Source organism: Wickerhamomyces ciferrii, contig 00096 (assembly GCF_000313485.1).
Source record: "Wickerhamomyces ciferrii WGS project CAIF00000000 data, strain NRRL Y-1031 F-60-10, contig 00096, whole genome shotgun sequence".
NCBI lineage: Eukaryota > Fungi > Ascomycota > Saccharomycetes > Phaffomycetales > Wickerhamomycetaceae > Hansenula > Hansenula ciferrii.
In genome coordinates, this window is record NW_011887644.1 from 1 (window position 1) to 27329 (window position 27329).

The window sequence follows — 27329 nt, forward strand, 5'->3', positions numbered from 1 at the left end:
AAAAAAAAAAAAAAACAAGCTAGTTAGTATACATTCGTTTCAACTTCTTAGAGTTATCTTGAATGAATCAAATGACTTGCAAGCTTCTAAGCATTTTCTACTTGACTTTCTTAAAACTTTTAAAGTGTCAAAATTAGTGGTCGATGTTTAATGTCGATCCTACGAGGGAATTGGCCTCATTTTCTCTTTCTTGAACTAGTTAACAACCATATTGCTTTAATTTATTTGCTTCAATAATTGATATATAATTAATTTGAATCTTCCGTACACTTCCTATAAAACTTACCCAAATACCAACAATATCTACAGTTTAATTGAGATAATAATTGAAACAAAAGGTCGCATGGTGATTGTTGAATATATTGAATAGTTCAATATTAGTGGATCAGAAAGTTTAATATCATCAACATCAAACGCATATAAATAAAGATTTAATTAAGTTGTGATGAATTTCAAGAACAATTTGACATAATTTAATTAATTGAATTGAAGGTTGGGATTCAAGGAAATTATAATGGAAATTGGATCAAGTTTCAAACATGTTTTTACTGTAATAACCAGCTACTGATCCTTCAGTAAATTAATACCTCACGTCTGGATCCCTTTTATTTCTCATTAATCAGCTAGCCGTTTAAAATTAAATGAGGACTTTATTAAAAAATTACTCAAGCTTCACCACACATATTAATAAGTTTTTGTATTTGATTAAACTAGTGTTTCCCGAAAATAGTTATAAATCGAAAATATATTATAATTTAGTTCTACAGCTATGCATGGGTGGGTTAGGAAGATTAATCATTACCTAGTAGTAGTCGATTGTAATATATCAATAAGTATAAAGCTTCGTTCAGTTCTCAGAGTTAACAATATTCATGAAAGATTCAAAACTTTTAGCAATACATATATATTTATTATATATATATATACCAATCAGTTAGTAAATTCATTGCGTGAATTAGACAGTGTTTAAAGAGTCCCATTTCGGTCCTCAACTATCACTTTAATACTACCCTTTCTAGGATCACCTGCGAGCTCAATAGCTTCATCTGCCCTCTCCAATGGAAATCTATGAGTAATTAACTTATCAACCTGTAAGAGACCACTTGATATCATATTTATGATAGTTGGCCAAGAATCATGATATCTATTACTAAATTTAACATCTATTTCTGCGAATGATAATTGCATAAATGGGAAATTGTTGAAAACCTCTTTACCAACGCCGATAATCATTAAAATACCTGATCTTCTGACGGTATAAGAACATGTAACAACACTGCTCTCAACACCAGTACATTCCAAGACTCTTGAAGGAGCATCATCTTCCTTGGGACCAAACAATTTTCTAATTTGTATCCCTGTTTCTTGGGGTGTTAGTTTAACATCAATTTTATGAGCAATAACGTTAGGAACTAACTCTTTAGCAAATTTCAAACGACCTTCACTCAAGTCTGTAATTACAATAGGTGCACAACCAGCAGCATTCACCAACAGTAACGTCGCGAGACCAATTGGTCCAGCTCCTGCAATCATGACACCGTGGCCTAATTTAAGATCAGCTCTTTCCACACCATGATAAGCGACAGATAACGGTTCAACTAATGCACCTTGTGTATATGTCATGTTCTCTGGTAATTTAAAAACATATCTAGCATCATGAACCAAATAACGCTGCATAGATCCTGAATTAGGGTACACACCAATGAATTTAACATCTTGACACAAGTTATAGTCGCCTTGACGACATAGAAAACAAGTATTACAAGGAATTTGTGGTTCGATTGCAACCTTGTCACCGATTTTCACATTAGTGACATCTTCAGCAACATCAATAATATCACCAGAGGCCTCATGCCCTAAGACAAGATTTCCTAGAACCTTAAGCTCGCCAATTTGACCATGCTTCCATAGGTGTATATCACTACCACAGATACCAGTGGCTCTTGGATGGATTAAAACCTCCCCAAATTTCAACTGAGGTACATCATTTTCCTTAATTTCAATTTTGTGATCAACTGTGACCTGAACGGAAGGATTGAAACAGCTTCGACACATCCTAAACTGACAAAATAGTAAAACATTATCGAAGTGAATCTCTATATTTGTTATTATCGATTCTTATATGAGAGTTTTGCGGAAGTTTTGTTAAGTACATTAATGTTTTCGAAGATATTGTTTTTCTTTCAATTAGCCGTCTCGCGAATTGAAAAACGAAAATACGCGCAGGTTAATTATTTTAACCGCATAATGAACTTTAAAAAATTGACTTTAGCCGACATTTATGTTAACCGCAAAGTAATGAACATCAAAGCTTATAAAGCCCGAGTATATTCAGTGGATATCATGATTAATTATTACCCAAAATGCATTATCAAAAATGACTGCTACAGAAGATATCCATGATTTAACTTTAAAATCAATTAGAGTTCTAATCGCTGATTTGGTTCAACAATTTAATGGTGGACACCCAGGTGGTGCTATGGGAATGGCTGCTATTGGTATTGCGCTATGGAAATATACTCTTGAATTTTCACCAAATGATCCAGGATACTTCAATCGTGATCGGTTTGTCTTATCAAATGGACACACTTGCTTATTTCAATATGTTTTTCAGCATCTTATCGGTTACAAACATATGACTATGGATCAATTAAAATCGTACCATTCATCACGTTTAGATTCATTATGTCCAGGTCATCCTGAAATTGAAATTCCTGGTATTGAAATTACAACAGGTGCTTTGGGTCAGGGTATCTCAAATGCTGTTGGACTGGCTATAGCTTCTAAAAATTTACAAGAAACTTATAATAAGCCTGGCTTTCCTGTTGTTTCGAACCATACTTTTTGCATGGTCGGTGATGCATGTTTGCAAGAAGGGGTCACTATGGAAGCAGTTTCACTAGCAGGTCATCTTGGTTTGAACAATCTTACTGTTATCTATGATAATAATCAAATTTCATGTGATGGGTCAGTTGATTTAACAAATACGGAAGATATCAATGCTAAATTTAAAGCTACAAATTGGAATGTGATTGAAGTTTTCAATGGCTCTGAAGACGTTCTAGAAGTTGCCAAAGCTTTAGCAGAGTCCAAACTATCAACCGATAAACCTACACTTATCAATGTTCATACAAATATTGGTATTGGATCAAACGTTGAAAATAATTGTTCAGCTCATGGTGCTGCTTTTGGAGAAGAAGAAGTTGATAGACTTCATATTATCAATGGATTTGATCCAGGGCTCAAATATCATATTCCGGCAGAAGTTTACGAGTTCTTTGGTGATCTCGTTGACAAAGGTGATGCTTATACGCAAAAATGGTCTAAATTGGTAGCTGAATATGTCTTCAACTACCCAGAGTTGGGTGTGGATTTCCAAAGAAGAGTCAATGGTGAGCTACCAAATGACTGGAAAAATTATATTCCATCAAAGTTTTCTGCTTCACCAACACCATCAAGAGCATCAAGTGGTTCTGTTGTTAACCCTTTGGCAAAAAACATTAACAATTTCATTGTCGGTTCTGCAGATTTATCCCCTTCTGTTAATCTAATTTGGGACAAAAAGGTTGATTTCCAAAATCCACAAGTCAATACTTCATGTGGTATCAATGGTGACTACTCTGGTCGTTATGTTCATTATGGTATTAGAGAGCATGCTATGGCTGCTATTTCTAATGGTATTGCTGCTTTCAACAAGGGTACATTCATTCCTGTCACATCTACATTTCTTATTTTCTACCTCTATGCAGCACCAGCTGTTAGGTATGGTGCATTATCTGATCTGAAGGTCATTCATGTTGCTACCCATGATTCAATTGGAATGGGTGAAGATGGACCAACACATCAGCCTATAGAAATTGCTGCTCTCTTTCGCTCAATGCCAAATCTCAATTATATTCGTCCTTGTGATAGTGAAGAAGTTGCTGGTGCTTGGGAAATTGCTTTAGAAGCTAATGGTCCAACAATTTTATCTTTGTCTAGACATAAACTCAATCAGTATCCTGCCAATTCGAAACGTGAGTTAGTGAAAAAAGGAGCTTATATTTTTAAAGATATCGAATCACCTGTATTGAATATCATTGGTGTTGGTGCTGAAATGGGGTTTGCTTATGAATCTGCTGAATTATTAACTAAATACGGGTTACCTTCAAGAGTTATTTCATTTCCTTCCCAAAAAATATTTGAAGAACAATCTACTGAGTACAAACGGTCTGTGTTGCAAAGAGGCCAAATTCCAACCATTGTTATTGAAGCATACGCACCAAATGGATGGGAAAGATATGCTAATGCTGGCTTTAGTATGCACACATTTGGTAAGTCATTGCCTGGTAACGCCGTCTATGAGTATTTTGGTTATAAGGTTGATTCAATTGTTGAACGTATTAAGTCTTATATGATCCGTGTACAAAAAGATAAGTCAATTTTATGGGAATTTCAAGATTTAAATTGTTAATGTCCAAATGTTTTATCTAAATTGAATTATATATGAAAATATGCACTAATATACGTATTATGATTTTGCACTGCATGAATATTGGCAAAAATTGAAAGACATTAATCATTTTGGAGATTACTTTTCTTATACTAGTCTATAAAGCGATTTGTAACATATATCATACTAGTATTATAAGTTACACTAATTTAATGACAAAAACAATCTTGTAGACGTATATATAACATATATATATATAATTTATATCATTGACATGCCGGTATGATGATTTATATACTAGCTTCGAGTTTATACCCGCCGTTCAATCTATTATATAAGAGGAAGCGATCAATTGATTATTTCTTAAAACGGATATAATTATTCATAATAATTTTAACTTTAATTAATAACGAGCCAAATAGTACAATTTTGATTAATTTGAATATGGATCGATTGTCAGAGGTCTATTATAAATATTATTAATCATGTTTAATATATAATTATATATAATAGACTTGACGTCACCAGTTTACGCCCTATATGATACTATTGTAACAACGTATATTATAAATTATAGACATGGAAATATTGTTCCCGTTCATAAGATCTCATATTCTTATATACATACTAATTCATACGTTTTACCTGGCTAAATCTTCATCCACTAATACTAATTGTTATACCAGTTTGGTATTCACCAGTATTCAGCACTGTCACTACTGGTGTGATGTTAAGTTGGCGCTTATTCACAAGAAATATATGATGGTTGAAGATCATCGGCTATTTATTGATTTGGATAGTATTGTTTTGATTTGGTTTGTTTTCCCCAGAGTTTCTAGAGGGTAAAATTATGACTCCCGACATTTTTGCGGCTATTTTATATGAGATCTTTAATTTAATTAAGCGAAATTAGCCCGGAGGAATGATTTTGCTAATGTACGACGTCTGGACTCTGTCGTGTCGACTTGTAACCGCAACGTAGTAGAAATTTCCAGATCACAATTGAACGCTTCTAAACTTATAATTATAAGCTGATTTTAAGCGATTTAAGAGGTACGGTGGTACGGTATAGTCATGCTAGGTCAATAGTGAAAATGCAATGATGACCTGGAGAAATTACACCAAGAAAATGGAGTTATAAAACTAAGAGTATATCCTTTTCAACACCTGGTTCTGTTCAATTCAAAAATACACCATTAAATTTTAAATTAAAATAGGTTTAAACATGGATCAACTTTATAAAAAACTTGGAACTGGACGTGGATTCTGGAAGCCTGGTAGAAACGTCAGCTGGGCTATAACAGCAATTTGTGAGGTTAGTTTCATTCTTTTTGGTAGTGAACAGGGCATTATTGGGAATCTTGTTACAGGTGACAACTTTCTAGAAACATTTGGACATCCTACTGGTAGTTATTTGGGGATTATAGTTTCAATTTTCACTTTAGGCTGTTTTTTTGGTTGTGTAATGAACTATTATATTGGTGATATGTTAGGTCGTCGTTTAATACTTATACTTGCTATGGTGCTTGTGATTATTGGTGTTGCCTTACAAGCATGCGCATATTCTGTTGTACATTTGATGATTGCAAGGTTCATTTGTGGTTTAGGGACAGGTATAGATACGTAAGTTTTTCTTTTGTATGAAAACATAAAGATTCATTTACTAACAAACGCAAAGATCTGTCGTTCCAATGTATCAATCAGAGTTATCAAGACCTGAAGTGAGAGGTAATCTGGTTTGCTCAGAGCCTTTGTTTGTTGGTATCGGCTTAGTATATGCATATTGGTTGACCTATGGACTATCATTTGCATCGGGCTCAATAGCTTGGAGGCTCCCACTCGCTTCACAAATTGTTTTTGCCTTATTTGTTTTGATCTTTATCTTCACAGTTCCAGAATCTCCCAGATATTTGTATATGAAAGGTGATAAAGAAGAAGCAAAACAAACTCTATGTTATGTATTTGGTAAAGATAGTGATGACCCGGAGATTATTAGATTGTATCAAGAAATTGAAGAAGCAATGGAGCTTGAAACATTGGAAGGGGAATATACTTGGAAAAAACTATTCAAATCTGACACGGCTAAAACTCGTCATAGAATTATTTTGTCCTATATGTCAATGTTTGCCCAACAAATGGGTGGTATTAATCTTGTCAATTAGTAAGTATTGAAAATAATTTATGATTACTAATTATTTGAAGTTTATTTGAAAGAATCAACAAAGTACTAACCCAAATATTAAAGTTACATACCAACAGTATTAATTGAAAATGTTGGTCTAGAAAGAAATTTGGCAATGATTTTGGCTGGTTGTTCTGTTATTTGCTTCACTATTGGCAGTTTGGTTCCAAGTTTCTTTGCTGATTCTTTAGGAAGAAGAAAGCCTTTGGTATGGGGTCATGCAGGAGGTTCATTTTCCATGTTGATGATTGCAATTTTATTGATTTTTCAAAATAACGAAAGCATTTCTAAACAAACTGGTGCTGCTGCTGTTGGTTTCTTTTTCGTTTTTCAACTAGTATTTGGTGCTTCTTCAAATTGTATACCATGGGTATTAGTTCCTGAATTACTACCATTACATGCAAGATCAAAGGGTACTGCCATTGGTATTTCTGCAAACTGGTTATGGAATTTCTTCGTTGTGGAAATAACACCTGAAATCATTACAAATATTAAATGGAGATCATACTTGATATTTGCTGCAACTAATTTTGCATTTTCAATAATGTTTTACTTATTTTATCCAGAGACACAAAGACTCACATTAGAAGCTATTGATCGTGTATTTGTTCAAAAGAATAGACTATTTATGGGATTTGTTGATACTAAAGAGTTCATGTACTATGAACCAGAACTTCCATTATCACCTAGAGTTTCTTTCACCTCTAAACAGGAAGCCCACTATATTGAACATGTTGAATCATCAAGCATTTCAGGGGAAGCTTCGGATCAGCATGTGAAGTCAAGCACAAGAAAATCAAATGTATAATTAGCTGGCCTAATAATTAATAAGTACAAATATTTTGTATTTTAATATGCAAGAAATATATAATCAGATCATGTAATGAATTTTAATCACGATTAATACATTTTTTATCAAATAATGGTTAAATGGAAAGCTCTTTGTAAAAATCCAATAAAACCTTTGCTTTCTAATAAATCATTAAATGATTGTCTTTCATTTTCTGTCAATTTTTTAGAATTTTTTAATTGATGAAGCATTCTTTTAACTTTCCATTCCCTGTATGGTATTAAAGCTATAAACCCACAGAAATATAAAACACCAACAAAAATCTGACAATGAAAATAAGGGTTTCTATTTGGTATAGAGTAGTCACGTAAATTTAAGGCAATCATTTCTGCAACTAAAGACATGATTGCATTTATTGTATTCGCAAATCCCAATCCACTTGCAAAAGAGTTTAATCCAACCACATCAGCAACTAAAGGAACCACATTGACTGAGCTTATACCAACTAATAAACCTATCATTAATGTGAATATTATTAAAGCAGCATAACTTTTAACATTTATCCAAAATACAAGAGACATCACACAAGTATAAAAAGTTGCAAACATTGTAAAATTTGTTCTTCCAAATTTTTCACTTAAATATCCAATTAATGGTCTTCCTATTGATTGACTGGCATTCAATAAAACAGTTATTATCATTGCTTGATGACGGGAAAACCCCATACTTGTAGCATAATTTGAAAGACTGTATAACAAGATACAATATCCAGTGGCACCTATACAAGACCAAAGTGTAGCCAAATGTAAGGGGAACATTTTCCAAACTTTTAAATCAAATATATTTTTAAATATCTTCTTAATGGATAAATTTTGTTGATCTTTAAATTGACTATTTTGAGGTATTCTAATTTTAACTAAAAACATTGTAACTGTACAAATAACAAAAGATATAATTGCAATTATTCTTAAAGCCCATTTTTGATCACCAGTTTCAATTATAAGTTTATTTATAATGAGTGTGAAAACAACACCTCCAAATCCAACTCCAAAATGAGATATTCCATTTGCTAGTGCACGTTTTTTTAAAAACCAAGAAGGTAAAACAATTGAATTTGCACCAAATATTATTCCATAAGATATACCAATCAATACACCTTGTGTAATATAAAATTGGACAAGAGTTGTAGAGAAACTTGCACCTAAAAATCCTGCTAATTGGATTAATATCCCTATAGAGGCAGTAATTTTATATCCAAATTTTAATAATAAAACAGATGTATATGGGATTAATGCTAAAGTTAAAAAGACTAAAATCCCACCAACCAATGCATAATCAGTTGGAGTAGCACCAGGGAAAACATCATTCTCCAAATAAAATGATAAGAAAATTCCAAACCCACAATTTACACCCCAAGTGGCAAAATTCATTGCAGTGACACAAGCACAACAGAGCCAGCCATAACCACCATCAGGAGGAACATCAACATAATCATCCTCATTGAAAACACCATTTAATTCTTCAATTTTTGACTCATCCACAGCAAATTCTTCAGATTTAATATGATGATCTTTCTTACTCGATAAATCGATTTCTTCTTCCACATCAACCCTCGTCTTGTTCATTGTAATAAAGATACCAGCGCATGTGTTGAGCCCTAAGGTAATATAGTGATCAAGGAAAGTAAAATTGGAATATGATTTGATTTCTAATTTATAAATTTATGACTGATTTTAATCGCATCAATGTCCAAAAGGGGAAATCTACCGATTATAATATTAATTTTCATTCTCTTAAGGATTTTCGCGCATTTGAGATTTGAATTTTGCCCCAGTTTGTCAACCCCTTATAATATAAGAGCTACAACTACTATATTACCAATTGTTACCATATCATTTGAGTCCATATTTATTCTCATCGATAGTGTTAAGATGAGATTCTCACCGCTATTACGCTCTACTCAAGTTTTGATCAGGTCGGCTACTGGAAATCCAACCGGTTTAACAGGTATTTTAACACATCCAAACCCAAGACCAGTATTGATTGAGCTTTATAAATCAACTTTAAATTATATTGAAGATTCATTTCCGAAAGATGCAGTTTATAGAACTTCAACTACAAATTTCACTACAAAAAGGCTTGAAATTGTTGAAAAACATGAAGATATTACTAAAATTGAATCTGAAATTGGAAATGGGTTAATTGAAGAATTGATTATTCAAGCTAATGATGAATTTAATTTGGCTCAAAAACTAGCGGAATGGAAAGTTTGGGAAGAATTAGAAGAAAAACCACTTGAAGATCAATGGGTATATTTTGGGAAAAGAATTTGATGATTAATTACCTTAACAAAAATGACGTGTAATGTGTCATCTTGGATCTGTTTTATAATTCATTTTCAATGTGAGATTTAAATGTTCTACCCCCATATTTATATATATTTATTTATTTATTTATTTGAAATACTATTTATTTATTTATTTATTAGATCATTCTCAACATTTGTACATATGTATTCATACAATATAGCGCTGGACGTTCTTGCGTCATAAATCAATAATTATATCAATATATTAAAAGCTGATGTGACGAATACACGATACGTAATATTCTTCACCCATGTATAGCTTTCAAAATTACAATATCCTATGGCTCAAATACGTGTACATCCTAAATTTTTACCCAATATTTATACGCATCTACTTTCTTTATAACAAAAAATCAATTTCCGTAAAATAAATGACATGTGTACATACAAAACAAAATTTAACTAATATAAAATCATTCCAAAATAAAAATAATAAAAAATAAACGATGAAGAAAATAGATTGTATAACTAAATTGTATATCAATCAAAGATATAAATTTATATTTTTGTAAATCAATCTAACAACAACCTTTACTTTCAGTTCTAGAATTAACATTGATACCACCATTATTAGAGTTTAAATTTTCATTACTTTTATTGTTTTCTTGAATAATTTTTGCTAATTTAAAAAATAATTCATCAACATTATCATTAGTTTTAGCACTTGCCTCTAAGAATGGAATACCTAATTCTTGAGCTAAACTTTCACCGCGTTCAGAACTAACAGCTCTTAAATCTTTTTCATCATTCTTATTACCAACAAGTATTAATTGAGTGTCTTCATTTGCATGTTGATGAACGGTTTGGAACCAATTTCTAACATTCTCAAAAGTTCTTTCATCTGTAACATCATAAACCAAGATAATACCAGTGGCACCTCTATAATAAGCGGTGGTGATTGTTCTGAAACGTTCTTGACCAGCAGTGTCCCAGACCTGTAGCTTGATTCTTTTACCATCAATTTCAATAGTTCTAATTTTGAAATCAATACCAATGGTGGTGATGAAACTTGGGTTAAATTTATCTTCAACAAATCTTAAAAGAAGACATGATTTCCCAACACCTGAATCACCAACCAGTAAAAGTTTTAGAATAGAGTCATAAGCTCTTGAAGGAGTTCTAGTGGCCATGATTTCTTTAGTTTAATATTATGAAATCAAGTATTAAAATGATGAGTTTCAAATTTGATGTTTTAAGTATGAATTGAGCTGTCTTTTTCATCCTACATTTTTGGCGCAATTTATCAAATTTACCCTCAATAATTAAATTTCGCGCGTATCCAATTATGTAAGCGACATTATGACTGATAATTCATTATTTACCATAACAAAAGAACTTTTTCAAGGGAAACATCACCAATCAACTTTTGGTTTTCTGTCTAATAAGATCAGTAATTATCCCATACAATCAAACAATCAAACAGCATTCATTTAATGAGAAATTTAAAGAATTTGTCACTTGAAATTAAAAAGCTCGCGAATTTTTGCTCATATTTGATTTTTTTTTTCTCTTCTCGAATGTTGAAAAAAAATATATATAAAACATGTCAATATTATATATCTTGTTTTGATTTTTGATTATAGATAAACTAGTTTATTGATTGTTATAATTACCCATTCAATATGCCTACCGTTACTGTTGATAAAGCCGATCTTTTCGAGCTTTTAGGGTATGTCTTTGATACACAAATCTTTTGATTTAATGATTTCACTAACAAGGATTTATAATTAGAAAACAATACACCACTGAAGAATTTGAAGAATTATGTTTTGATTTCGGTATTGAATTAGATGAAGATACCACTAATGATGTCCAACCAGGTGAACGTCCTGAATACAAAATTGATATCCCAGCTAATCGTTATGATATGTTATGTATTGAAGGTATTGCTCAATCTTTAAATGAATTTTTAGGTAGAAAAGAATTACCAAATTATAAATTATCTTCAAGTCCAAAATATTCTTTAACTGTTGATCAATCCACTGAATCAATTAGACCATACGCTGCAGGTGCAATCTTAAGAAACATCACTTTCACTGAAAGATCTTATCAATCCTTCATTTCTTTACAAGATAAATTACATTCAAATTTATGTCGTAATAGAACTTTAGTTGCAATTGGAACTCATGATTTAGATAAATTAGAAGGTCCTTTCCAATACAAAGCTTTACCTAAAAAGGATATTGATTTCATTCCATTAAACCAAAATCAATCTGTTACTGGTGAAAACTTTGTTGATTTTTATTCAAAAGATAAAAATCTTGGAAAATTCTTACATATTATTGAAGGTTCAGATAATTATCCAGTTATATTGGATAATCAAAATCGTATTGCTTCATTACCACCAATCATCAATTCTGAACGTTCAAAAATTACTCTAGATACTAAAAATGTTTTCATTGAATTAACAGCAACTGATAAAACAAAAGTTGAAATTGTTGTTAATCAATTAGTTGCAATGTTTTCACGTTATACTTCAGAACCTTTCACTATAGAACCAATTGAAATCATTTCTAAACATAATGATCAATCAAGAATTACTCCAAACTTAAAACCAAGAATTATTAATGCTGAAATTGATTATATTAATAATTATTTAGGTTTGAAATTATCAGGTGAAGAAATTTCTAAACTTTTATTAAAAATGTCATTGGTTGCTAAAGTTTCTTCAAATGATTCAAATCTTTTAGAAGTTCAAATTCCAATTACAAGACCAGATATTTTACATCAAGCCGATGTTATGGAAGATGCTGCAATTTCTTATGGTTATAATAATTTACCAAAAACTCGTATTACTTCAAATACTACTAAAGGTGCTTCACCATTACCAATCAATAAAGTTTCAGATATCATTAGAAACGCTGCTGCTCAATCAGGTTGGTCAGAAGTTTTACCATTAACTTTATGTTCACATGATGAAAATTTCAGATTTTTAAATCAAACTGATGATTCAAAAGCTGTTCAATTAGCTAATCCAAAAACTCAAGAATATCAAGTTGTTAGAACATCTTTAATCCCAGGTATTTTGAAAACAATCCGTGAAAATAGAAAACATTCTTTACCAATTAAAGTTTTCGAAGCTGGTGATGTTGTTTTCAAAGATTTATCATTAGAACGTCGTGCTTTTAATCAAAGAAATTGGGGTGCTATTTACGCTGGTAAAACTTCTGGTTTTGAACATGCACAAGGTTTACTTGGTAAAATTATGCAAACTTTAAGAACACCATGGTTAGAAAATCCAAAAAATTCTAATGAAAAGGGTTATTGGATTGAAGAAGATCCAGAAAATAAAACCTATTTCCCAGGTAGAGGTGCTAAAATTTTCTATAGACATAGAAATGGTGAAGAAGCTAAAGTTGTTGGTTCTATCGGTGTTTTACATCCAACTGTTTTAAGTAATTTTGAAATTCCATATGCTGCAAGTGCAGTTGAAATTAATGCAGAAATTTTCCTTTGAATTAACTTTTTGATTGATATGGATAGTATATAATGAATAAATAATAATATAGAGATTTATCTAAACTAGGATTTCTTCGTATATACTTACTATAACTCTGATTAAAATTCCTACATTTATGCTATATATCAGTACTATATATGATAATATAAATATATGTCTATCAAAGACATCTAAGAAAAAGACATTGTAATATTTTCCTTAGTTGAGAACTCATCATCCATATCACTATCATTTATATTTTGCTTTACATCTTTCTCATGGTGCACATCTATGGGAATTTTTGAATTTGTGTTTAACTCATTTGAGATTAAATCTGACTTATGATCTGTACTAGACTTGTTTGAAGTAATACTATCAGTGTCATTAGACGAGTGTGTTTTTTGGGGTTCATTTATAATAGCTTGAGAATCATCTTTTGGTATTGTGTCACTTCTTAATTGTTCCGCTTCTCTCATAACATCATCAACATCAAACCCAAATTCCTTATTATCCTTATATTCATCTGTTTTATCTGATGCATCAGGATAAACACTCCACCAATCTTTCTTCTTAGGTCCAAACCATTTATTCCAAATAGATTTTTTCTTGCCATTAGCTTTTTCTAATTCCATCTGTTTTCTTGCTTCATCAAACTCAGATATTAATTCTCTTTGCCTTTCGGTTTGCTCTGGATCTGGATCATCAATTTCCACAAACTCTTCCGATAATACACGAAACTCTAATAGAGATAATAACTGGGGCATTGCCTTACGATATTCCATGTGGCCATGAACATATGGAGTACAATCAAAGTTTTCAATCCCATGAAATTTTTCTATGGGTGATAATCCAGTAACTCTTCTAAGTCCACCACTAGTGGCTCTAAACAGATACCCAAGAATCCAATCCTTTCTTGAGTACCCATTGATATACCTCCCTGATACGGCAGATCTTGCTAAAGCCAAATCATCATTAGAAACAACTAAAGGTGATCCAAATAAAATCACCTTTTCCACAAGACCAAACGCTCCTCTTTTAGCAAGCTCTAAGAGACAGGAAAAAATAACTCTTGACCCCAACGAGAATCCAACTAAAGTGACTGGCCTTACCCCTAAATTTCTTGAAATTAATGTGTCAGCTAAAATCAACCCAGCTTTCCAAGCTCTATCTAACGAAACATTCCATGGATTGTCTAATAAATAGCCTAATTTTGATAAAGCCATTGGAATCTGAACTGCACTCATTAAAGCCATTAAAATGGTGGCACCTAAAATCTGTTGAACTGACTGAGTAATTGCTTCCGTTGCTAATATTCCAATAGTTTGACCTGTAGATTGAAGAAGTTCAGGTTCCCATAAGAGTGAATACAAATCACCCATTACAGGATCAATTGTTGAAAATGGTAAACGGATATCATCAGCTTTACTATTCATCCATCCAGATACAGTTATTATAAGATTAACTCTTCTGTTGTTATGAAACGGTATAAACTCAAATGTCTTGACATCACCAACCCTATTATTCATCCCTCTACTACCAATACGCGCACCAATAGCAGTACCAGTTGCTGTAACAAGCGCAGTACCACCCGTCCCTGCTAAGAATCCTGTTGTTCCGCTAATACCCACAGTGGTTAATCCAGCTGCAATACCAGCACCTATAACGGGAGCAAGTAACCCAGCGCTCAAACCTAAGACCAAAGATCCACCAATTGTAGCCATACCAACGTACATTAACTTCTTCTTTTTAGCTCTCTTTTTCCGGGATTCAAGATGCTCTTTTTCATCCCAAACTTGTTCTGTTGCATCTTCCATTTGTAAAGAGCTGGTGATTCTTCTTTCGAACTGGTGTATATCCAATTCACTAAGTCCAATGTGATCGCCAAATTTTTGCAAGAGTGTTCGAGATCTTGAATCATAAACTGAATCAGCCAGTAACACCAAAAATAAATCACACAAAACAGTCCAAGCAACATCAATTTCTATCTGTTGGTCACAAGCAATATCATCCGGTTTCAATACATCACCTTCTTTAAAAGCTTTTTCAACTTTATGTGCATCTTTATCATAAGCCGGATTATCAACAAGATCACGTACTCTTAAAGAACGGGACAAATCCTCTGGTGATATACCATGTGAGCTTAAAGATTCAACCATTTGCTTTTCCTCTTCGGACAATTCTAAATGACTATATAACCTGTCACTTATCAGATACTGCCATTGACCAAATGTTGCTTGTGCTAAGTTGATTCTTTTAGCCCATTTTGATCTTTTAGATCTACTTTTGGAAGAAACACATTGTTTGGCTAGATTCGTAGCCATATCATTCATGACGAGTTTCACTAATCCAATGTATGCGAACTTCTGTTCATCTTTGAATAACTTTTTTGTGGTTTGTAGTTGACTAAGTGGCGTCTGTGAACTATTGTACTGGTTGTTATTATCAAATTCCTCGAGATCCTCTTCTTCATCATAAATATCAGAATAGTCTTGAGGGCTTAATTTTGTTTCTCTTCTAGGTCCACTTTTATCTTTAAAAAGAAAATCTGTCTTTTTATTAGCTTCCTTATAAAGTTCAGCTTGTTCTTCCGCTGCAATTCTAGTGTACCCTGAACTAACACCTAGTAAAGGATCTTCTTTCAATACTGAATCATCTTTCAGAGTAATAAATTTTCCTTTTTCATCATAAACTTCATCATCAGCGGCCGTCTCCATATGCATCCATTCTTTATCTTCATCATTATCATCCAAAACACCATGTGCTGATTTATCCTGAACCTCCTGATCATTAACTTTAACATCAGCGTGGCTATTTACATTCAATGAATTCATACCACTTTCCAAATAATTTACATCAGATGCTTTATCAACAATTTCAAGCTTGGGTGGAACGAAAACTGAGGATATTGTTTCATCTTTAAATAATTGTTCAGCTTTATCATTCGAGACATTTTTACCTGATTTTACCAATTTTGCCTTGAAACTATCCTGTTTATTAATCCTCAGACGATCACTTGTAAATATACCACTCTTATAGTCTTCGTGTCCTAAATCAAACTCAACATAATCATCTTTATCAGAACTTCTATCATGATCACTAATGCCATTATCAACAAGGCTTATTCTTTCAGCTTCAATGTTCAATACAGAAGCAATATTGCCGTTTTCTGTATGGGATTCTAGCGTATTGTGATTTTTTGGAATCGATTCAGTGGAGTAAGATGCGGCTGGTATTTCTAATATATCATCACTGTTATTATGAGTTGATTTGGAATGCAAGAATTGATCATTATGTGATTGCATGAGAATGTATCTGTTAATGGTTGAGCTTTATGGTACTGAGGTAGATAAGGAGCTTCATAAGAGTCTTAACTTCCAAAATCGAATTATTTCTGTCCACTTTAAGCGAGGTTTTTGATGATTTGAAGATTATTATTCCAGGTTGAACCTGTCAAGCCGTAATTATCGTATATAATAATAACACTTATCATTTCTCACACAAGGAATTTAATAAACATACACGATCAAAAATGGCAGCAGGTTCGACCGATTATGTAATTTATGATGTAAGACAGTCAAATTCGTGGTGCTTCATCACCCATACACCACATTTTGATCTTCTTCCTTTTCTCTAAATTTTTCACAGTCACAACTCCCAAACTAAATACAATTTTCATACGTTCGCGCGATAAAAAAAAAACATGTAATATTAAAACCTTTGTAATATTTTTGATTTTATACTTTTTGTTTACCTTTACGTTCGAAGTTTAACAATCAAATTAATTAAAGATGGCTCCAATTGTATGTGAAATGAACTTATAAATAGGCTTATGAGCAGATTTGGTGTTCAGTGTGGAAGACTTCGCTCTTTATTGTTGAACAAGTCTCTGGTATGAAATTGTTCAATTGACATATATTCATATTTAGGGTCCCATCTTTTTGCTTTGCTGAATTTTATATCATAATCTTTTTACAAAAGATTAATGACTGTAATAGCAGTAGGCTAACTAACATTTTTTTTCTAGACCAACAAAAAAGCTAAAGCTGCTAAAAAATTCACTGTCGATGTTTCAGCTCCAACTGAAAATGGTGTCTTTGACCCATCATCATACACCAAATACTTAAATGACCACATCAAAGTTGAAGGTTTAGTTGGTAACTTAGGTAACGATATCGTTGTTGAAGAAAACGGTACCACCATCACTGTTGTTTCAAACACCAAATTCTCTGGTAAATACTTGAAATATTTAACTAAAAAATACTTGAAGAAAAACCAAATCAGAGACTGGATCAGATTCGTTTCAGTTAAACAAGGTGTTTACAAATTAACTTTCTACTCAGTTGCTGCTGATGAAGAAGATGAAGAATAAATTAATTAAGTTATTGTTTATATAGATTTATATTTAAGTAATTGATGTTTATTTTATCATAATCATTTATTTACTTCATTGGGAATAGGTTTTGGTTTTAATGTAATATTTTAAATACGGGTTTAAACAATAATAATGTTGTAGTTTGTTCATTTCTTTCTATACAGTCTAAAAAAGAATCTCATGTTCTCTATCTTCATTGGATATTGGTAGTCTTTCTCACATCTATACCAACAACTATCACTTTTATTTACTAATTCCCATTCACCTTCACCTTTTTTACCTAACAAAATAGTATCTATTAGAAACTGGATTGGAAATTTCTTTGAACCAACTGTAATGTGACTATAGCTTCCTGCACTTTCAGAGATTAACAAATAAGCACCACTTTGACAAAGCTTGTTTAGAGCTTGGAAAAATCTAATAGATTTCGCTTTATCCTCAGCAAATAATTCATTTGTGGTAAATAATAAAGTAATCAGGTTTAAGTCTGTTAAATGTAATGATGCTGGGTCCACACTTATAACATCATCATTAATAAAATCGACTTCCAGAGAATCAGGTTCATCATACAGCCAATTCTTTTTAACTTTTGATGTCAACTGAGTCACGATTGTAGTCCAATCAGCTATATCGATCAACTTGATATTTAATTTTGATTTATATTTATCTTTGTTCAGAAAATCTCTTGATTGAGTGAATACAGAAGATAATCCAATTAACTCTCCACCAGCACCTCCTCCAACACAAAGAACTTTTGAGTTTTGGTCTGTAATAACTTCTTTTACTTCTTTCAATGAACTAAATAATGAGGAATAACATAACGCTCTTGAAGGTGTCCATCTTGCACTATAAGCCATTCTTTTATCATCTTGACCAAAAGCACTGATATAATCTCTATTATAAAGATCTGACTTCACTTTTTGAATAAAACCCTCCAAGCTTGGTGAGCTCAATATATGATTAAAACTATCTTGGAATAACTTCAAAATATCATTTGTATATAAACTATCTTTGGTCACAGCAGGAATATTACTCAAATCACTTTCCTCACTTAAATCATTATGTATCAGAGTGTTATCTCCTTCAAATTTGACTGACTTTTTACTCATGTGCAAATATTTAGAACCAGACAATCCCTACAAAGTGTCTTAACACAATATTGCCTCTAGCCCTAACTACTATTATTATACCTCTATAAAAAAAATTATCGTGAAGTAGTGGGCGATCCACTTTTACTGGGCCACGCATTTCTCGAAAGTTTTTTGAAATGATTTAAATTGAGTGAAAATTTTCCTTCTTTATTAACAAGTTTTAGATTTTAAATCTATATCATCAATCTGTGTTGTGAAACGACTCAATAAAACTTGAACTAAATTGCATTTCGGTGTCATTGTTCTTGTGCTATTGTAGTTCAACGTTTTGCTTCAGCTCGGCGCTCGAGAGGCAAGTCTTTATTCGATCAGCTATGGTTTTGGTGTTCAATTGGTCCTTCTTCGGAGGTTGAGCAGTTGTTACATCCATTACTTTGATTGAGGGCATCATTCTTTGATGGTGAGACAGAGTGGCCCCGTCGACGGATTGTATAGAAAGTGAGGTAGGTTTTGAATTCTTATGGATTTCCTTTTGGTTTGAAGTAATTGAGTTCGGCCATTATTATCTCACAGCAACATATTCCTGGACGCTGTGTAGGTCGTTTGGCCATTGATCACTTGGGTAAAACCATGTTGCAAACATCCAATTTAAGTAGATTATAATTTTTTAATACAAAGCAGTAATACTATAAATGTTCCTATGTAGAATCTCTTGAACTTGAATATATGATCTACAATATTTGGATGATTTTCAAATAGTTATGTATATTAAGTTGTTCTGAATTGATGAATAGCCCTTAAGCAATCAAATCAATGGTGGAATAAACGAATTTGGTTTTCTAAGTAAACTAAATCAAATGAATCAGCAGCTGCAAAAACAGCTGAGTCTTGAACTGAACCAGATGGTGCAGCAATATATTTGACACCTGATCTAACAGCTCTATAAACATTATCTGGGAATGGGAAAAATGCGTCTGATGATAAAGCAACATTCTTCAATTTGGATAACCATTCAGCTCTTTCTTTTTCTGTTAATGGTTCAGGAATTTCAGCAAATTTAGATTCATATTCTGATTTTTCTGGTTCAGTAGTTGGAATTTGACCAGTAACGAAAAGATCAATAGCATTGGATTTTTCTGGTCTTTTAACACCTTTGGCCCATTTGAAACCTAAAACTCTTGGGTGTTGTCTAAACCACCAGTTATCAGCTTTATCACCTGCTAATCTAGTACAATGGATTCTTGATTGTTGACCAGCACCCAAACCAATGACCATACCATTCTTAGCATAACAAACAGAGTTTGATTGTGTATATTTCAAAGAAATAGTTGCGACTGTTAAATCAATTACGGCTTGCTCTGGAAGATCTTTATTTTTTGAAACAATTTCTTTAAATGTAGATTTATTAATGATGGCATCATTTCTTTTTTGTTGTAAGGTAATACCATAAACTTGTCTAGTTTCTAATAAATCTGGAGTGAAATTTGGATCAATTTGTAAAACACAATATTTACCACCTTTTTTCTTTTTCAATAATTCAAGAGCTTCTGGTTCATAACCTGGTGCAATAACACCATCTGAAACTTCTTTTGAAATTATTTGAGCAGTTGGTAAATCGACAATGTTTGATAATGCAATCCAATCACCAAAGGATGACATTCTATCAGCTCCTCTAGCTCTAGCATAAGCATTAGCCAATGGTGATAAGTTTTCAATATCTTTAACAAAATAAATTTCCTTTTCGACATCAGACAATGGTAAACCAACTGCAACACCTGCTGGGGAGACATGTTTGAATGAAGCAGCAGCTGGTAAGTTTAATGAAGCTGATAATTCTTTGACTAATGGCCATGAGTTCAAACCATCTAATAAGTTGATATAACCTGGAGAACCACTCAAGACTTTGAAAGGTAAATCACCTTTTGGAACATAAGCTTGTGCAGGTCTTTGATGTGGATTGGCACCATAACGTAAAGGTAATTGAGATTGACCTTCAGAATATTGTTTTCTAAAAAAATCTGAAATTGTAGCATCATATTCAGCTGTATGTTCAAAAGCTTTTAAAGCTAACTTATTTCTTAATGACTCAGAGACTTCACCATCTTTCAACTCTTCCAAAAAGCTGGAATAATCATTAGGATCCGATAAAATTGTAACTCTTGAATGATTTTTAGCAGCAGCTCTTAATAAAGTCACACCACCAATATCAATTTCCTCAACAGCTTCATCAATTGTAACACTAATTTTGGAAATTGTTTCTTTGAATGGATATAAATTACAGACAACGAAGTCAACTTTTTCAATTTGTTGATCTTTTAAATCTTTTTCATCAGATTCAAGATTTCTAGCTAAAATACCACCATGAACAGCTGGATGTAAGGTTTTAACTCTACCACCCAACATTTCTGGCGCGTGTGTGATTTCTGAAACGTCATCAACTGGGAATCCAGCTTCACGAACTAATTTAGCAGTACCACCAGAAGCTAATATACGAACATTGTTTTGAACTAAACCTTTGGCAAGATCTAATAATCCTGTTTTATCATAAACAGATAAGATTGCGGTTTTTGAGTAAGCAGCCATTTTGAACCAACTATATTAAGATGAATGGTGTAATTAATTAATGAAATGACCTCAAGACCAACTTCAATATATTGATGGAGAGAATTAAAGAAAAAAAAACTTCAATTTAAATTACAATTGTTCAAAATCGATTCAACATGTATAGATCATGTGTGATTTTACTGCAATCAAAAAATCAATTTCTCGTCAAAGCAGAAGTCAACTTTTTTGGCTGTCTGAAATTTGCGGGTAAATTACCGAATATCCGGCCGCGAACCGCGAATATTTAACTGGTTTCAACTTTCAACTCTTAATATATTCACCAGTCTTGAACTTTACGTATACCTAAATCTACTATAATATTGATGAAAAGCAGTAACATCAAGTACTGGATAGTTGGCGCCTCTTACGGTGAAATAATTTAACACAAACAAAATCATATTATTAACTAAACTAATGTAATCACTTCATAAACTTTACCTATTCATAACCAATTGTTCAAAATAAATTTCCAGAAACATAAGGGTATAAATAAACCTTCAAAAATTCCACAGTCTTGTCAAAAACATTAATGAGTTGATTTTGCTTATGATCTGTAACGCCATAATGATAAGGTGTTTTGTCTTTTCCAGGTGTGACGACGACCAGCTTTGGTGTTGTTGTATCTGTGACCTTTGTTAAGACCACGAGATTTCTTACCTGAAGCAGTAAGACCACGAGATTCACGGTGTTTGTGAACTGGTTTGGTGATCCAGTTGATTCTAGCATCACGACGGATAGCTTTGTGTTGAGGATCAACTAAAATAACTTCATAGTATTTGTAAGTTGAATCTTGGTTAACCCAGTATGAGTTCAAAACTCTCAAGTTAGCAGCACGACGACCAACACGTTCTTCAGCAGTGGTACGTAATGATTTTTGGTATTTCAATTGAGAAACACCTTGGTTGGTTGGTTTACCATAAGTAGCACCTTTTGGAACTGGTCTCTTTCTGTTACCACGACGAACTCTGACACGGAAGATAGCGAAACCTTGTTTAGCTTTGTAACCTAAACGTCTAGCCTTGTCTGGACGAGATGGTCTTGAAGCACGGTGAATAACGTTTTTTTGACGGTATTCCCAGACTCTAACTCTGAATAAAAATCTGTTAACATCAGATTGTTTTTTACGTTGTAATTCTTCCAAATATTTATAAGCACCCACTAATAACAGTTGTTAGTATTCAATATCATAATTATTAGCTGATATCTATTAACATACTTTTTCCTATGTGAAGTTAGTAACCAAAAGTATACTTTGATGGTGAACAAAGAGTTTAGAAGAGTAATTGTACAGAATTTTCATTCCTGAAAAACTTTTGTTGAAAAATTTCCAATACGAAATTTTGTGTATTTCGCGAAACAAAAAAAAAAAAAAAAACTCGCGATCGTTGGGATCCTATATCAAGCCCTGTAAAGCATCATGTGACTTCAATCTTAAGGGTACACAAGGATTACAAGTTACTTTAACAACAACTTACAAGTTACAACCGAAAATAGTAGCGCCTGATATCGCCAATATTCCTGGATCAGCTTCAATACAATTTTAGAAGTTGAGATCACAAACATTCTATTCTAGGTCACAATATTATAGTACCGTACAAATGGATAGAGAGTACTTTGATACTTTGATGATCATGGGATTCACTATATATACTTGGTGGCTTGGTTAGAAAAGGCTCATATCAATCTGCACATATATATAATCCCATATATCATATACATTTACATTCCTCTAATTCAAGCAGCGTATATATATCATATTGATATTAGATCAGCTACTAGGGTTCTCCCGCCATTAAACTCAGCTCATGATATATATTTTATGAAATTCAAGCAGCTACGATTGATATTTGAGCAGCTGGAAATTAGTTGAAATTTGATGTATAATAAGTAGCAGCTGAGTGTCCACTGTCTAGCCTAATATTGAGCTGTTTTGAGGTAATTGAATATAGACGTTGAAATACTGATATTTGTAAAGGTTATATTACGACTCACGACTCACGAGTAACTATTTAAAGTTGTAGTAAGTTGTAGGTAAGTTGTAACTTGAAGTAACGTCTAGTTGATTAAGTTTTGAAGCTTCATTTGTTCCTGCATAGAGTAGTGGAATGCGCGTAATGAAATTTAAATCGACAAATCGGAACTTGGAAATGACGAAGTGATTTAACGTAGTAGTATTTGCACTGTGCAATGATCAATCTCAACTACAATTTCACTTAAACAAGTGTAAAACGTGTCCTCCACAGATATGAATATGTACTTCATATATCTCAACTTTTTCAATTAACATCTGATGAATCAATCCCTGTCCTATATTCCTAGGCTTCTTCGCTTCTTCGCTTCTTCGCTTCTTCATCAGTATATATTTTTTTACCCCTTTCCCCTTGAACAAAAATGTTGACTTCAGGCACCATTACAAGTTTGTTTACATTTTGCTGCAGAATGCGAAAATCAAAAATTTTACCAGCTTATATAGATCTCAAGTACTTTATACAACGTATTGACTCCTGAGTACTCTCCCCTAAACAAGTGAACAATAACTCACTACAATTGTAGGCCACATACTACTACAATAGGTTGCTTCATATCCACTTTCCTGAATGCTTTTTATTCAGGTGCTGAACGCTCTACCATCAATCTTTATTGGTTTCAGTTAAAAATTAGGTATATCTGTGATTTGCAGTATTGATGTACAGACCGCTCAATTCGTGGATCATTTCTTCAACTAAAAAACTTTTGATCCTTTCAACTTTCAACAAGACAAAAAAATTCATAGATGATCAACATAAGCTATATAGATGAACAGACTCGCAATTTTTTTTGAATTCTAATGAGATCCCTTATAAACACTTAACGCACTTTATCAACGCAAAACATTACTTCCAACTCATTACAAATCAATATATTACGAAAGATCATTATAATTGAGTACATACTACAGATAACATCATGAGTTTATTGACAGATTCAAATATAGTGGCTTCAATAACAAATCCAGCAGTTAAGGCTCAAGAAAGTTCAGTTTCTGGTGGATTTGACTTATCATCTGGTGCAAATGCTTTATCCAGTTTCGGCTCTGGTGTTAGTGCTGGAATATCATCTGCTGGTGATGAAATCAGTTCGAATTTCTATTCAAACTTACACATAGTAACAGATTCTTCAAGTTTAGCAGCTGCGGTTTCATCTGATGCTTCTGGTGTTTCTCATTTCGTGAGTAGTGTTGGTTCTGATGTTTCAAGTGCTGGTTCTCATATTTCTAAAGCAGCATCTTCATCAGGTGTTCTTGGAGGTGGACTTGATGACGACTCCTCCTCTTCTTCTGGAAAATCAAGTTCTTCATCAAAAAGTAATGCTCAACATTCCTACGGTAATTCATATTTAATAAATCAAGATAAGAAAAATTGGAAGTTTGTTGTGATACCATTAATGATTTTATTACCATTAGCTCTATGATCAAATCAACATCATCTTCAAAGTTTCAACATCAATTCATACAATATATCATTTGCATTCGTTTTTTACCGATCATATTAAATAATAGGCTTTAAATAATTAGTCCACAATACTTTCAACTTTATGAAACATTTTTTTTTTTCATGATTACTATTAACATACCTGAAGTCGTGATATGAGCATACGTTTTCATTTATTTAATAATCTATATCACCTTGGTTTGTTTTTTTTCTAATTTCTCTCATAAAAAGGCTAGGTTGTGCAGGTTCCCAATATCTTTTTTCAAACCATGGGTTATATATTATGTTTTTATAATAATATTAATACAGCTTGTTTTTTTTTTTCAGTTTAAGTAGTTAGTGCTCTATGTCTAAGGTCTGTCTCAATAATGGAAATTACGTATGATATAAATTATTTGGTTAATTATATTAATAATATTACCTAGCTAGTGTAACTAACATTAACAAGTATAGTCTGTATGCTTATAATTACATAGAGCCTTCTACTTTAGTTAGTGATATGTCTAAATTTGGAATTTTTTTAGCAATAATCGGAATATCAACCAAATTGCTATTATTGAAACTCAGAATCCCTACATTATCTACGTCTCTAATCTACGTTGGACTATCTAGCATTTATTTAAATCACACAGTGTTTGCAAATTATAAAGAGACACAAACACATTCATATGAAGCTATTTTATAGATATTAATGAACCAATATACACATATCAATATGTACTCTTATAAGCCTTTGGAAGTTTTAAATTTCGCTTCTGTAATCTGTTATCTTGTATATAGCAACAACTTTAAAATTATGGAATTTCTCGCCCCACGTCCAACATTTTCACTTAATTACAGCTATCTAATTAATCATTACTGCAAGAGGTACTTCACAATCTTTATTGTTGCGAAATTAAGCAATTATATACAACTTTGAAATTCAAAAGCGCAACTTTCACAAGTACTCTGAAATTCAAATTAGAATTATTTAAAGGCTTTATTATTCCTCTTTTATAAGATGTTTGATCGTTTAATTAATTAATACACATCATATCATACAACTTCAAAATATGTCTTCAGCAATCGCTTCAGCAGCAGGTTCAGCAGCAGGTTCAGCTACTTCAGGTTTAGTTTCAGGAGCTTCATCAGCCGTTCTAGGTGGTGGTTCTTCATCTGGTGGTTCAGGTTCTTCATCTGGTGGTTCTAGTGGTTCATCAAGTGCTTCCAACTCTGGTTCATCATCAGGTTCAGGTTCAAGTTCTTCTTCTTCTTCTTCAAGCTCAGGTTCAAGTGCTGCAGAAGGTGTCTTTGTTGCTAACCCAATCTCTTGGAAATATGGTTACTTGTATGGTGGTATTTTAGCTGCTGGTTTTGTCTTAACAGCTGGTGTATTATAGATTAATCACCGGTATTGATTTATCTCACGTATTTTATTCATATGGAGCTGTACAACTAAGTAATTAATGAACTATTTTAATTTTCATCAAAAATTTTATATTATATGATTGTAGGTAAAATCTAGCTCTAATAAGCCGACAAAACATAACTTCTAACAGTATGGTGGAGTAAAGTAGTTTGCATAATGTTCCATCATTTTTAGATCGAAAACACATTGAAAATCAACTCTATAAACGCTACAGATAAACAATATCAAAGTAATCTAATGTAATTTATATTTATAATTGGGACATGACCTTATGATATATAAAAATTAAAATAAACCAAATCTAAATAAAACCACTGAAATAAAATTGAAATTAAACCGAATTTATAAAGTAATAAAAATTAATAACACATGAAAAACATTTAAACCACCAACTAATGCTAAGTTCTAAAATATAATAAAATTGTTTTTAAATTCTTTAATCAATAAAGAACATTAATGAATGAAATTCAATTTTTTAAAAGCCCATAATATAATAAAAAAATAACCTCATGATATCTACCAAAAGAATTAAATTTAGATACTAGCAGATAAGATGAATGGAGAGGCAACTAAAGCACCAATAGCGACACCGTATTTCCATGAGATTGGGTTCATTGAGTATGAGACAGCACCTGATGATGATGATGATGAGCCTGATGAACCGTTTGAGGAACCGTTTGAGGAACCGTTTGAAGCAGCACCACCTGAAGTACCGTTTGAAGCAGCAGAACCATTAGTTGAGACGTTTGAAGCAGCGTAAACAACAGCTTGGGTTGGAACTAAAGATAAAGTAGACATTTTGAAATTATGTGAATGTAATGAAGTTAATTGATAGATTAATCTTTTGAATTAAGATGTAGAAGTAAAATGAATAAAAGAAGAGTTTGAATTTTTAGGAAATATTGGTGTGTATTTATATTCTTTTTGTGGATACCTTCAGTTTTTGTAAACTCCTAAAAATCATGTTCCTAAAATAAAACACGCGTACTTCTGCGTAATGCAAGGTTTTTGTGTTTTAAAATTAATTTACTTTTGAATCTTTCGCAGGAGATTTGCGTAATTCTGGCTATTGGATAACGCGACATGCCCCCTGGGAATCCCATCATCCAATTTGCATGACGAGATGAAGAAGAAGCGGATAACGCAACACTAGAGTGAGTATGATGGTGGTTT

At 32.5% G+C, this 27329-nt stretch overlaps 15 protein-coding genes across 15 annotated transcripts; 7 read left to right on the plus strand and 8 right to left on the minus strand.

Moving 5' to 3' along the window:
• Positions 1–966: 966 nt before the first annotated feature.
• BN7_3452 (NAD(P)-dependent alcohol dehydrogenase) lies at positions 967–2055 on the minus strand (the record flags this gene model as incomplete). The annotated part of the gene is made up of 1 exon (XM_011275925.1): positions 967–2055. The coding sequence occupies one exon, from the start codon at positions 2053–2055 to the stop codon at positions 967–969; it is 1089 nt and encodes a 362-aa protein (XP_011274227.1).
• A 322-nt stretch (positions 2056–2377) lies between these two features.
• On the plus strand, positions 2378–4453 carry DAS1 (transketolase family protein; the record flags this gene model as incomplete). Its single annotated transcript, XM_011275926.1, has 1 exon — positions 2378–4453. One exon carries the CDS (start codon positions 2378–2380, stop codon positions 4451–4453), a length of 2076 nt encoding a protein of 691 aa, XP_011274228.1.
• Positions 4454–5657: 1204 nt separating this feature from the next.
• On the plus strand, positions 5658–7422 carry KHT14 (Hexose transporter 2; the record flags this gene model as incomplete). Its single annotated transcript, XM_011275927.1, has 3 exons — positions 5658–6045; positions 6137–6574; positions 6692–7422. The coding sequence occupies 3 exons, from the start codon at positions 5658–5660 to the stop codon at positions 7420–7422; spliced, it is 1557 nt and encodes a 518-aa protein (XP_011274229.1).
• Positions 7423–7529: 107 nt separating this feature from the next.
• BN7_3455 (Monocarboxylate transporter) lies at positions 7530–9029 on the minus strand (the record flags this gene model as incomplete). Its single annotated transcript, XM_011275928.1, has 1 exon — positions 7530–9029. The coding sequence occupies one exon, from the start codon at positions 9027–9029 to the stop codon at positions 7530–7532; it is 1500 nt and encodes a 499-aa protein (XP_011274230.1).
• Positions 9030–9149: 120 nt separating this feature from the next.
• On the plus strand, positions 9150–9737 carry BN7_3456 (complex I NDUFA5 subunit family protein; the record flags this gene model as incomplete). Its single annotated transcript, XM_011275929.1, has 1 exon — positions 9150–9737. One exon carries the CDS (start codon positions 9150–9152, stop codon positions 9735–9737), a length of 588 nt encoding a protein of 195 aa, XP_011274231.1.
• A 553-nt stretch (positions 9738–10290) lies between these two features.
• Positions 10291–10902, minus strand: SEC4 (Rab family GTPase SEC4; the record flags this gene model as incomplete). The annotated part of the gene is made up of 1 exon (XM_011275930.1): positions 10291–10902. One exon carries the CDS (start codon positions 10900–10902, stop codon positions 10291–10293), a length of 612 nt encoding a protein of 203 aa, XP_011274232.1.
• Positions 10903–11394: 492 nt separating this feature from the next.
• On the plus strand, positions 11395–13229 carry FRS1 (phenylalanine--tRNA ligase subunit beta; the record flags this gene model as incomplete). The annotated part of the gene is made up of 2 exons (XM_011275931.1): positions 11395–11441; positions 11504–13229. The coding sequence occupies 2 exons, from the start codon at positions 11395–11397 to the stop codon at positions 13227–13229; spliced, it is 1773 nt and encodes a 590-aa protein (XP_011274233.1).
• Positions 13230–13402: 173 nt separating this feature from the next.
• On the minus strand, positions 13403–16513 carry MIL1 (Mil1p; the record flags this gene model as incomplete). The annotated part of the gene is made up of 1 exon (XM_011275932.1): positions 13403–16513. The coding sequence occupies one exon, from the start codon at positions 16511–16513 to the stop codon at positions 13403–13405; it is 3111 nt and encodes a 1036-aa protein (XP_011274234.1).
• A 227-nt stretch (positions 16514–16740) lies between these two features.
• BN7_3460 (60S ribosomal protein eL22) lies at positions 16741–17580 on the plus strand (the record flags this gene model as incomplete). The annotated part of the gene is made up of 2 exons (XM_011275933.1): positions 16741–16764; positions 17236–17580. The coding sequence occupies 2 exons, from the start codon at positions 16741–16743 to the stop codon at positions 17578–17580; spliced, it is 369 nt and encodes a 122-aa protein (XP_011274235.1).
• Positions 17581–17729: 149 nt separating this feature from the next.
• Positions 17730–18692, minus strand: BMT6 (25S rRNA (uracil2843-N3)-methyltransferase; the record flags this gene model as incomplete). The annotated part of the gene is made up of 1 exon (XM_011275934.1): positions 17730–18692. One exon carries the CDS (start codon positions 18690–18692, stop codon positions 17730–17732), a length of 963 nt encoding a protein of 320 aa, XP_011274236.1.
• Positions 18693–19484: 792 nt separating this feature from the next.
• Positions 19485–21257, minus strand: ADE17 (bifunctional phosphoribosylaminoimidazolecarboxamide formyltransferase/IMP cyclohydrolase ADE17; the record flags this gene model as incomplete). The annotated part of the gene is made up of 1 exon (XM_011275935.1): positions 19485–21257. The coding sequence occupies one exon, from the start codon at positions 21255–21257 to the stop codon at positions 19485–19487; it is 1773 nt and encodes a 590-aa protein (XP_011274237.1).
• A 565-nt stretch (positions 21258–21822) lies between these two features.
• BN7_3463 (60S ribosomal protein eL15) lies at positions 21823–22578 on the minus strand (the record flags this gene model as incomplete). The annotated part of the gene is made up of 2 exons (XM_011275936.1): positions 21823–22412; positions 22530–22578. 2 exons carry the CDS (start codon positions 22576–22578, stop codon positions 21823–21825), a joined length of 639 nt encoding a protein of 212 aa, XP_011274238.1.
• A 1646-nt stretch (positions 22579–24224) lies between these two features.
• Positions 24225–24728, plus strand: BN7_3464 (uncharacterized protein; the record flags this gene model as incomplete). Its single annotated transcript, XM_011275937.1, has 1 exon — positions 24225–24728. One exon carries the CDS (start codon positions 24225–24227, stop codon positions 24726–24728), a length of 504 nt encoding a protein of 167 aa, XP_011274239.1.
• Positions 24729–25800: 1072 nt separating this feature from the next.
• Positions 25801–26127, plus strand: BN7_3465 (uncharacterized protein; the record flags this gene model as incomplete). The annotated part of the gene is made up of 1 exon (XM_011275938.1): positions 25801–26127. The coding sequence occupies one exon, from the start codon at positions 25801–25803 to the stop codon at positions 26125–26127; it is 327 nt and encodes a 108-aa protein (XP_011274240.1).
• A 563-nt stretch (positions 26128–26690) lies between these two features.
• On the minus strand, positions 26691–26954 carry BN7_3466 (uncharacterized protein; the record flags this gene model as incomplete). Its single annotated transcript, XM_011275939.1, has 1 exon — positions 26691–26954. One exon carries the CDS (start codon positions 26952–26954, stop codon positions 26691–26693), a length of 264 nt encoding a protein of 87 aa, XP_011274241.1.
• Positions 26955–27329: the final 375 nt, after the last annotated feature.